This window comes from Callithrix jacchus, chromosome 5 (assembly GCF_049354715.1).
Source record: "Callithrix jacchus isolate 240 chromosome 5, calJac240_pri, whole genome shotgun sequence".
In the NCBI taxonomy this organism is placed as follows: Eukaryota; Metazoa; Chordata; class Mammalia; order Primates; family Cebidae; genus Callithrix; species Callithrix jacchus.
The window spans coordinates 63,612,948-63,625,240 of record NC_133506.1 but is presented as its reverse complement, the minus strand read 5'-3'; the positions used below and the strand labels follow the sequence as shown (position 1 = coordinate 63,625,240).

The 12,293-nt window shown below is 43.7% G+C and overlaps 1 protein-coding gene across 1 annotated transcript in view; it reads right to left on the bottom strand.

Moving 5' to 3' along the window:
- Positions 1–12,293, bottom strand: part of GLOD4 (glyoxalase domain containing 4) — a 31,893-nt gene that overhangs the window by 940 nt on the left and 18,660 nt on the right. Inside the window, 5 exon segments of the mRNA XM_008996316.5 lie at positions 5,042–5,128; positions 5,216–5,329; positions 5,594–5,680; positions 6,479–6,615; positions 11,019–11,163. Coding sequence (XP_008994564.3) covers positions 5,042–5,128; positions 5,216–5,329; positions 5,594–5,680; positions 6,479–6,615; positions 11,019–11,163 — 570 coding nt within the window.

Genomic DNA, 12,293 nt, shown 5'->3' with positions numbered 1-12,293 from the left:
TAAAAAAAATTAAGGTAAAATTAAGTAAAGGCTACTTGGGAGTATATATTCAGGAAAACCTGAATCTGTGTCCCAGGTTGCAGTCTTCAAGCTTGGCCCAGATAAACTCTCTACTTATGTTAAAATATGTAAATAAATTAAAAATAAAAATGAGTGAGCCGCTGTACCCAGCCCTAAGTACTCTATATACATTCTCTGTTCTGCACTTTATACCTCACTTTATACCTCACTATATTGCCCAAATAAAAAAATTAGCATTAAAAAAAAACCCAAACCCCAACGTTGAAAAAAAGGAAAAGAGAAAGAAAAAATCTTTTTCACATTTAAAGAGTATTAATCCAGCCGGGCGCGGTGGCTCAAACCTGTAATCCCAGCACTTTGGGAGGCCGAGGCAGGAGAATTGCCTGAACCCAGGAGGCGGAGGTTGTGGTGAGCTGAGATCACGCCATTGCACTCCAGCCTGGGTAACAAGAGCGAAACTCCGTCTCAAAAAAAAAGAGTATTAATCCAGTAGAGAGTATTAATTGAATGTGGCAGAAACACTGGTGAGTACAGCATCTGTGCAGAGTCCCACCACTCACAGCACCCAGACAGAGAGTCCCACCACTCACAGCATCTGGGCAGATAGACAAGAATCTTTTGTGTCATGAAACCCAGTTTGATAGTGAGGCCAAATATGAAAAGCTATGTGATGTATAGTTATTAAGCCCAGAATGATTCCTTTCTCACAAGTCTCCTCCCAGCCAACTCTTCGAATGCTGGCTCTGTTTGTTTAGTTTTGGGCGCCTTGATTGAGAAGGAGGCCTTGAGCCATGCCCTGGGGTCACACCTATTATCACCGTCACTCACAGGCTGAGGCCAGAGGATCACTGGAGCTTGGGAATTCGAGTTCAGCCTGGTAACAGTAAGGCCCTGTCTCCTACATATACATATAGATATATTAAAAAAATAATAATAATAAGCAGGAAGCCTGAATAATAATTTGTTCCACAAGCATCCTTTTAGTTGCTTAGTAAGGACAAACATTCATTTATTCAGTCAAAAAGAGCTAGACACCATGCTGGGCTAAGGTGTGGCAGCAGAGAGAGTCTGAAGCTCTGAGGAATGTGCAGAACAGAGAATGTATATAGAGTACTTAGGGCTGGGTACAGCGGCTCACTCATTTTTATTTTTAATTTATTTATATATTTTAACATAAGTAGAGAGTTTATCTGGGCCAAGCTTGAAGACTGCAACCTGGGACACAGATTCAGGTTTTCCTGAATATATACTCCCAAGTAGCCTTTACTTAATATTACAAGAAGAAGAATGGATTTGAGGTAAAATAAATTATAGACTGAGTTTGATACGTGGCAGCTTTCCCAGGTGAAGAGGTTCACAGGATATAACATTGGTCTGGACAGAAAAAGTATGGCACGTAAGAGAAAAAGTGGATAAGCTGGACTTCACCAAAATAAAGACTTCCTGTTCTTCAGAAACTCAATTCATGGCTGGGAAAAACATTTGCATTTGCAAGTGACGAAGGAATGATGGAAAACTATGGTACAGAGTCAAGGGAAGAGTCACAGAAGGATGAGTCCTACTCTCTCCTGCTGTGCATATTTGGAATTTTTAACTGAAATATTTAAAAATAAAATTTATGATAAAAAATGGACAACAAAAGACTTGAACATAAAATTCACAAAAAGAAGTAAATGGCTAATAGGAATATGAAAAGGTACTAACATTGTTAGTCATCAGGGAAATAAAAATTAAGCCTTTGTGGGGCCGAGCTGGAAGGATTGCTGGCGACCAGCCAGGGCAATATAGTGAGACTCTGTCTCTACAAACATGAAAACATTAGCTGTAGCCCTAGCTACCCGGGTGGCTGAGGCAGAAGGATCACTTGATGGCACTGCTGAAACCATTTCACATGTGTTCGATTGGCTAAAAACCCCATAATTTTACGTGCTGGTGAGCATGTAGAGCAACTGCATCTCTCGTATTCAAACAATGGTCCGACCACTTTCAATTACTGTCTGGTACTTTTTTATACAGAATAGCAATTCTACTCCTAAGTATTTACTCAAGAGCAATGAAACACATATCTATCAACAAGAAGATTTACACAACAATGTTCATGGCAGTCTTCCTTATGATAGATAAAATCTAGAAATAACCCAATGTCCACCATTGGAAGAATGAATAAGCAAATTGTTATATGCATAATTCAGTTAGCAGTTAGCAATATAAAAAAAAAAACAAGGTGTGATATGCAATTACATGGAGCAATCTCAAACCTACGTTGAGTAAAAGAAGCAGGCACAAAAGCACACGGAATTATTCTATTTGTATGAAGTCCAAGAATGGACTAACCTACAGTGACAGAAATCAGAATAGCAGCTGCTCTGGGAGATGAGGGTGCAAACTAATTGCAAATGGGCATAAGGGAACTTCTTGGGAAAGCGCAGTATTTTGTTTTGAGTAGTGGTTGTATGAGCAAACACAACTGTCAAAACACATTCAAATTCTACCTAAATTGTACCTCATCAACAACAACCGCTTGTCTGAGCTCAGGGAGTTAAAAACTAGGAATTAGGAAGCTGGAGCACGGCTGAAGGTTGAAGTCCAGCGCAGGGGTAAGCAGAGTTTTAGGTCAGCTTTCGTCAGGGTAGAGGAAGAACGCAGAATGAAAAAACGGCAGAGTGAGACCATGGGTATAAAAACATCTGGGGATGAGACACAGGGGCCCGTGTCTGAGGGGAAACTGTCAGGGAGTTTCCCTGACTTCACAGATGGCAGGATCGTGAACCGAAAAGGAGATGAGAGCGCAGGGAGGAGGAGCCATCAGCATCATGAAAGAGTGAGTGGAGGCCGGGTGTGGTCCATCACATCTATAATCCCAGCACTTCAGGAGGCCAAGATGGATGGATCAAGTGAACCCAAGAAGTTTGAAACCAGCCTGGGCAACAAGGTGAAACCCCATCTCCCATCTCTACAAAAAGTATGAAAATTAGCCAGGTGCAGTGGCACACGCCTGCAGTTCCAGCTACCAGGGAGGCTGAGGTGGGAGGGTCACTTGAGTCTAGGAGGTGGAGGTTGCAGTGAGCTGAGATTGTGCCACTACACTCCCGCCTGGGTGACAGAGACCCCATCCTAAAAAAATCAAATGGGGGCCAGGCCTGCTGGCTCACACCTGTAATCCCAGCACTGTGGGAGGCCGAGGTGGGTGGATCACAAAGTCAGGAGTTCAAGAACAGCCTGGCGAAGATGGTGAAACCCCTTCTCTACAAAAATTAGCTGGGCATGGTGGTGGGTGCCTATAATCCCAGCTTCTCAGGAGGCTGAAGCAGAGAATTGCTTGAACCGGGAGGTGGAGGTTTCAGTGAGCTGAGACTGCACCACTGCACTATAGCCTGGGTGACAGAGTGAGATCCCATCCTAAAAAAGTAAAATAGGGCCAGGCATGGTGGCTCACGCCTATAATCCCAGCATTTTGGGACGCCAAGGTGGGTGCATCATTTGAGGCCAGGAGTTTTAGACCAGCCTGGCCAACCTGGCAAGACTCCATCTCTACTAAAAATACAAAAATTAGCCAGCGTGGTGGTGTGCATGCCCATAATCCCAGCTACTTGGGAGACTCAGGCAGAAGAATCACCTGAACCTGGGAGGTTGAGGTTGATGTGAGCCGAGATGGCCCCACTGCACTCCAGTCTAGGCAACAGAGGGAGACTCTATGTCAAAAAAAGTAATTAATTAAGCTGGGCGCGGTGGCTCATGCATGTAATCCTAGCACTTTGGGAGGCTGAGGCAGGCGGATCACGAGGTCAGGAGCTCAAGACCATCCTGGCCAACATAGTGAAACCCCGTCTCTACTAAAAATACAAAACTTAGCCGGGTGTGGTGGCACGGGGCTGTAGTCCCAGCTACTCAAGAGGCTGAGGATGGAGACTCCATCTCAAAAAAAAAAAAAGTAATTAATTAAATAAAGAACGAGGAGGAAGAGTCTGGCAAATCTGTCAGCTGAGAGGATGGCTGAGATTCTATTTTCCTTCAGAATACAATTTATAAAGACTGTATTTCCTATACATTTCCTGCTTTAACATTAATCGTACATCTACTATTATGTCAGTAATTTGCCAAGCTCTATAAACCATAGCAATCTTATGAGGTAGAGACTCTTATTTTCTGAAATTTTCAGGTAAGGAGACTAAAATTCAAAGAATTTAAGTAACCTGTTGAAGGTCAGCCACATAGATATGTGACAGAACCAAAGAAAGACTGATTCATTCCTGTAATCATTCCACAAAGAATTCCTGGACGTCCAGTACATGCCAGGTATGTGCTGGGAGCTGGGATCCAGCAACTGCTTCAAATGCTTCTGAGCTACCAAGTATGAAGAGAATCTCAAAGTGGTTGCCATATCTGGCAAGAAACAAAAGCACTTAACTGAGTAAAGGAGCGAGCGCAGAACAGACTGGCATGAAACGGGAGGTGAGATGGAGAAACGGTGCGCACTCAGACTTGTAAAAAAGAAATCTGGAGAGGAGACAGATATGGGGTCAGTGAAAGGTTTTTAAGAGCTGGGAGCTTCCAGCACCTGTTTGCGTGCTGACGAGAGGAATCACTGGAAGAAGAGACACCTGAGGAACTGCAGACCGGAGCGGGAGGGATGGAGGCACCTCCACACAGACAGCAGAGTAAGGACAGACCCAGAGCAGAGGGGAGGGGGTGGAGGCACCTCCACGCAAACCGCAGAGTAAGGACAGACCCAGAGCAGAGGGGCACGGACGGAGGCACCTCCACACAGACAGCAGAATAAGGACAGATCCAGCAGCAGGGTTCAGAGTGGCCTGTGGTTGGAGGAAGGCACGAAGGCTGAGTCTAGACAGGCGGTCTACACAGGTGGCAGTGAAGACATAGCCCCTTGGCTCAGGTCCACCCAACAGCGATGAGGTTCTGACCGTGAGAACCTGGATTCTGTTGCTTAGGCCCTTCTCACACACACCTAACACCAACCCCCTCAGGCCCCGGGTGGCATCAGTTTAGAAATGAGACTCACATCATCCAACAGTCTGCTTCCCTCTGGATCCATCTTAGAAAGTTCTCGAAATGCTTCATCCCCAACAAAACAAATTTCATGTCCATCCTACATCAATAAAGAGAAAAGACATCTGCCAAAAAGACATCTCTGAAGAACCCCCCGTCCAGCCTGCCCCTCCCGAGTAATACTTACAGGGTCAGCCAGAATGACCACCTGCACTGTTGCTTTCCCTGGGGTATCCAGGCTCACCAGGGGCGTCAGAATCTTCTGCTTCTCCCTTTTCATCAAATCTTCTAAGCCTGGTAACTTGAGGAAAACAAAGATGCAAAGTGAGCCAGGGGTCACACACTACTCACGACGTGGCCCTCGCCAGCCCCAGAGGGGTGTCAGAGCCCAGAAAGAACCAAGGTGCCATTTGTTTGATTTTATTATCTCAGCTGCTCTTGAAACAATTGCTGAACTTGATACAAAAGCCCAATCAGAATGAACCTTGAGAAAGGAAGGGCAAGGTTCTTGGCTGGGCTGAACTAGATAGTCGCAGAGTGTGAAAGATCTGGTATCAAGTGTTACCTCTTTCTGGGGGCAAGAGAAGGCAATTCTTCCAAACGCTGCTGCATGGTCCACTGCACCCTTCACGCCCTGTAGCTCCAGCTTACACTGAAACAGGAAAGGGGCTTATTTTTTGGAATAGGTTATACATTACATGTGTGTGGCAGAAAAATTTAAATAGCATACACTACAGGAATAAAGCAAAAACTAAGTCTCTGTCCTTCTCTCAGCCCAGAGACAACCAGTAAGCTGTTGCCTGGGTACCCTTCTAGAAGCACTGCATGCCTACATCTTTTTCTTTCACACAAAGGGTAGCATCACTGACAAATTATTCTGTTCCTTGTTTTTCCCCACTTAACGTTACCATGTCAATACATAAAGATTTGCCTCAATCTTTCTGCTACCTACATAGTGATCCATTTCATGAAGGAACCATAAATCACTGAAGTATGTCTGTAGTCCACAGGACACTGACATTCTTATATGCTGTTATTACAAACAGTGCCGCAACAGATACCCTCCCACACACTTCTCTGTGCCTATGTATGCTGAGCACATTGCTGGGTCAAAGTACAAGGACTAAATCATGCTCAAATGCTAGGTTAGTAAAAAAAAGATGATGACAAAGATGGTGCATTAAATCCATTCAATCTCCCTGATTAAGCAATTCCACTTCTGAAAGGATACATCTATCCCCAAATGGAAACAAGGTAATATCTGGGTGGTAAGGTTATCACTTACTTTCATTTCTTTCTGTTTATCTATATAAATACTGAAATCACTGTGAAGAAACTATGAGAACAACCTTTATGTTAACCTTATCTATAAAGGTTATAAGCCATTACTAAGCTTCATTTGTAAGCCAAATTCAAAGTAACAGGTTAGTTATTCTCCAAGACTGCTCACCTGGTTATCAGCATAGCCCAGCAAAGCCCTTTGCTTTTCTTCATCTTTTTCATAAATTTTCATGCCCAGTAGATTACACCAGTAGTTCAAGGACTTCTGAAGATCAGACACTGCTAGAGTTACTTTTAATACAGGATCTGTTGGGTAATAAAGCGGAATAGACAGATCAATTTAATGGAATGCAATAGAAAGACCAAAACATGCTCATGTATACATACAAATTCAGCTTATAAGAAAGGGATATTTTTTTCTTTTCTTTTTTTTTGAGACAGAGTCTCTGTTGCCCAGGCTGGAGTGCAGTGGTGCAATCTCAGTTCAACCTCTGCCTTCTGGGTTCAAGAGATTCTCCTGCCTCAGCCTCCCAAGTAGCTGGGACTACAGGTATGTGCTACCATGCCCAGCTAATTTTTGTATTTTTAGTAGAGACGGGGTTTCACTATGTTGGCCAGGCTGGTCTCCAACTTCTGATCTTGTGATCTGCCCGCCTCGGGCTCCCAAAATGCTGGGATTGAAGTTGTGAGCCACCGCACCCGGCCAAGAAAGGGATTTTAAGCCAATGTGAAGCCTGGTGCAGCGGCCCACACCTGTAATCCCAACACACTGGGAGACTGAGTTAGGAAGATTGTGTGGGCCTAGGAATTCAAGACCAGCCCAGGCAACACAGTGAGACCTCAGCTGTATAAAAAAATTTTTTTTAATTAGACAGGTGTGGTGGCACATGTAGTCACAGCTACTTAGGAGGCTGTATCAGGAGAATCACTTGAGCCTGGGAGGTCGAGACTGCAGTGAGCCAAGATTGCAATACTGCACTCCAGCCTGGGCAACAGAATGAGATCCTATCTCAAAAAAAGAAGAAGACAGTATGAAAAGCCTCATTATTCAATGGATAGCACTAAGAAGACTGGCTAATCATGTGACAGGAAAAACTTACATCTTTGAAATAAATGGCAAAATACTTCCTGATGGGTTAAAGGAATAAGTTTAAAGAATGAAACCATGGGGGAAAAAAAAGAATGAAACCATGAAAATACTAGCTACAGGTGATTATTTATATAATTCTGGAGTAGAGGAAGATTTTGCTTTAAACTTAACACCAAAGATAGAAAAACTATGAAGAAAAAAATTCTGCTACATAAATTACATGAAATGGAAAACAGACAACAACAAAGAAAAGGAATCACAATCAAAACCGGAGTACACAGCACAGTAGGAAAAACTGCAATATATTGGACAAAAAGTCCTTAATGTGTAAATCACCTGTAAATACTAATAGGAAAAGGATGAACATGCTAGAAAATCAGGCAAAAGGCACAAAGCAATAATCCACAAAAGAAGGAATTAGATGGCCAATTAATGTATGAAAAAATATTCAACCTGACTCCCTCCCAAAAAAAGAAGTCAGAATTCACATAAAATCTTTTGTTATCTGATGTGCAAATCATGTTAAAAGTTAGCAGTGTTGGCCAGGCGGGGTGGCTCACGCTTGTAATCCCAGCACTTAGGGAGGCTGAGGCAGGCAGATCACGAGGTTAAGAGATTGAGACCATCGTGGCCAACATGGTGGAACCCTGTCTTTACTAAAAATACAAAAATTAGCTGGCCAGAGTGGCATGCATCTGTAGTCCCAGCTACTCAGGAGGCTGAACCAGGAGAAGCGCTTGAACCCGGGAGGCGGTGATTGTAGTGGGCCAAGATCATGTCACTGCACTCCAACCTAGCGACAGAATGAAGACTACGTCTCAAAAAAAAAAGAAAAGTTAGCAGTGTTAACTGTATTAGTGTAGAGGGGAAAATCACAGTCACATAATACTGGTTAAGTGTAAATTAGTACATTTCTGGCAATAATTTGAAAGAATGTACCAAAAGCTTTGAAAAATGTTCACTGCTTTTAAAAGAACAAGTCCATTTTCAGCCACTCAAAAAGTAATTGTGGACGTATGAAGGGCTTTTACCACAAAGACATTCATCCCAGTGTTGCTGAGAACAATAAAACACCTACAGAAATTTCCAACAATAGAGAACTGTTCGTCTTCCTACAATGTAACAACACAATGAAATCCTAGGAAAGGATGTGAAGAAACATATACACTTAATATTATGTATGTACTGTTAATACATATATAATACATATATAATATTGTATTACATAATACATATTACATATTATATAATGTAATGTATAATATTACATTAATATTATATATGTATTGGCAAAAGATTGGAAAGATACACTGTAAAATGTTAGCAGCGGTTATCTCTGTATATATGGGTATGGGTTCCTCCGCCCCCCGCATCCCACCTCATCTGCTTATCTAAGGAAAAAAATTTCACTATTTTGTACAAAGAATAAAAGTCATATTGAAACACCTCCTGTTACTGGAAACTGTTCACGTTGTAAAGTGACTTTCTGAAGAGCTGTTCCACGTCTCCATCTGACTATGATAAATTCAATACATTTTTATTTGGTTTTCGCTGCCTTAGTCCCGTTTGCTAGAAAGGCAATATCATGACTAAGACACGGTATTTCTCACAAGTGCCTCTGCCTGGCAGACTCCTTCCATTTACTTTAAAATCAGCAAATCCCAGGAAACCTGCAGCTGAGGGGACGCGGGACAGGAAGGGTACAAGCAGGTGAAGCGGCACAGGAGTGAGTAATTCAAAGGAAAGATGAATGCCAGCTAGACAGACGGGTCTGACCACATTATCAACCAGAAATGCCCAAAGGGATTTTCATCTCAAAGGGCAAACGCATCTTAGCACCGTGGGGCTTTCTATTATTTTCAGTACTGAAACATCACTAAGACTAGAGGAAAAAAATGCACGGTGCAGCTAGTTGCAAAAGTTAAGCTTTAAAGTCAGTCAATAACCTATCAACCAAAAAAACACCATTCACATCCTTTAAATCACCAGCGAAGTACAGAAACACCATCTCTCCATGAGTCCCACACAGCCAAGTCTCACCTCCCACACTGGAACGGACTGATCTTTCTTTTGCTGAGCACCAGATGATAAACAAGGAGCATTAAACATTCTAGGTAGACTCAGCATGGGGGCCCTGGGGACAGGAGCCAAGCAGCAGGAGAGAGAGAGAATGTGCATGCTCCCTTCCCAGGCCACCTGCAGGAGTATGTTCACCAGGGGAAACAGCAGGCAGAGTGCCCCTGCCATCACTCGCATTTTCCCATTCTTGCTTTTGTTTTGCAGAGCAGGTGGTTGAATTTGCAGGAATTAAATACAGAATTAAATACTGATAAGGCTGCCTCTGCAGTAAACAAACCAAACCCTGCAAAGTTTCCTTCTTGTCTGGGGCAGCAGTCAGCATGAGGGCTCTTCACCTCCATGCCATCCCTCACTGAGTCCCAATGCTGAAGTGTGGGAAACGGACCTCAGCTCAAGACTCATAGCTAAATGGTTTAGGGATGATCCTATTTCTCTTGCCAGTAATTGGTTTTGGAGCAGGCACAGTATATCAAATGTGACCAGGAAGTTTGCTGAAAGATTCTAGGAAAGCTTTTCTTCTGCTCTTAAAGCAAAAAGGGCCAGGCGCAGTGGCTCACACCTGCAATCCCAGCACTTTGGGAGGCTGAGGAGGGAGGATCAAGTGAGGTCAGAAATTCAAGACGAGCCTACACAATGTGATGAAACCCCGTCTTTATTAAAAATACAAAAATTAGCTGGGTGTGGTGGCAGGTGCCTGTAATCTCAGCTACTGGAGAGGCTGAGGCAGGAGAAATCACTTGAACCTGGGAGGCGGAGGTCGCAGTGAGGTGAGATTGTGCCACTGCACTCCAGCCTGGGTGACAGAGCAAGACTCCGTCTCAAAAAATAAGTAAGTAGTTTTTAAAAATTAATAAAAATACAAAAAAAAAATAGCTGGGCGTTGTGGTGGGCACCTATAATCCCAGCTACTTGGGAGGCTAAAGAAAGAGAATCGCTTGAACCCAGGAGGCAGGTTGCCAGGAGGCAGAGGGTTGCCATGAGCCAGTGAGCAGAGATCGTGCCACTGCACTCCAGCCTGAGCAACAGAGTCTAAAAAAAAAAAAAAGGAAAAAGAAGTCAGTGTTTCCTCTCCTACCATATGAGAACGTGGGAGCATGTGGCCCTGCCTGCAGCTGGCAGCCCTCCTGCAACCCCGAGGGCACCAGCTCTAGGAGAGGGACAAGAGAACGCAGAAAGAGAAAACTTGTTGAGCTGGTGAATCATCTAACCCTGGAATCTTTCCTACCTATAGAATGCCTGCTCTGTAAGCTAAGACATTTTCTAATTGTTCAAAATAGTTGGGTTTTCTGTTATTTATGGATGAAAGAATCATAAATCAGTACACTACCAGTGAAACAGAACCACTCTAGACCCCCTATTGTTATGTATTAAAGTTCTGATATGGGAATATAATCTCTCGGATAACAGGTAAAAGCACTGGCTGGGGAAGACACATCACATGAACACAGAAAGACTCTACAAAAAAAAGACAAGCGGCCCTCACTCTCCATTCTTCCAAGATGCCTTTAGACAGACGCTTTGACTGGTTCTGGTGTCTTACCTGACTGAGGTAGGCTGCAATTCTGCAAATAGAACTTATATCCTCCTGGGGCCTCGGTTTCAAAAACACCTTCTGCAACTTCCATCAGCGGCCACCCCAGCTTCCTGGCATTGCTGACAGCCTGGCTAGAAGCGAGTGTGAGACCCTAAAACAAACAACAGCATCACCCAAGTACATACCCACACAGATACTTCACAGAACAAGACCACGAGCCCAGCCTCACTGCCTACTGCCTTCAGGTAGAATCACTTAAGATTTCACTGGCATCCAACATTTTCTTCTAGTGATTTAAAAACAGGTTTTGGATGTTTTATCCCACAAATATTTAGACCTTCATATATAATAGGACAAAAACTGAGATGCCAGTGAAGTCTGATTCATTTAATACCAAAGATAAGCACTTCTAATTTTAAAGATCTAGCCAGAGAAGCCTTGATATTACCTTGGTCTGTCAGCTAGCTACCTATTTAAGATGACCTGTTTTTGCTTGTTTTTTTGTTTTTTTTTTGAGACAGAATCTTGCTCTATCACCAGGTATGGGAGTACAGTAGCATGATCTTGGCTCTCTGCAGCCTCTGCCTCCCTGGTTCAAGTGAGTCTCCGGCCTTAGCATTCCAAGTAGCTGAGACTACAGGCATGTGCCACCACACCCGACTAATTTTTGTATTTTTAGTAGAGATGGGGTTTCACCATGTTGACCAGGATGGTCTCGATCTCCTGACCTCGTGATCTGCCCACCCTGGCCTCCCAAAATGCTGGTATTACAGGCATGAGCCACCACGCCAGGCTGTTTTTGCTTTTTTAACAAACCAACAAACCAAAAAATAAGTAAACTCTCAAGGTTTCCATACATCTAATCAAAGGACCTAGAAATGTCCACCTCTGCTGTCTGCTAAGGCTTGGATTATTCTCATGGTCTCCGTGCCCACAGTCTTGTAAACCCATTATCCACTCTGAGCCGAAGTCAACTTCCCACAGCACCTCCTGTGGTCCATCCCCAGACAGCAGCCAGCCGGGTTTTCCCTTTTCTCAAAGTCCTCCAATGGCTCTTCATTTCACGCAGCGGTGACTTATAGCCTAGGGGGCCCTATGTGATCTTACCCCATGCCACTGCTGACCCCGTCTCTCACCACTTTCTTCCACTGTCTCTATTCCAGCCACACTGGCTTCCTTACATGCCCTTGAACATGCCAGATGTGACCTGGGGGCTTGGAACAGGCTATTCTCTGCTGGAATACTCTTTCACCAGATATGCACATTGCTAACTCCCTGACC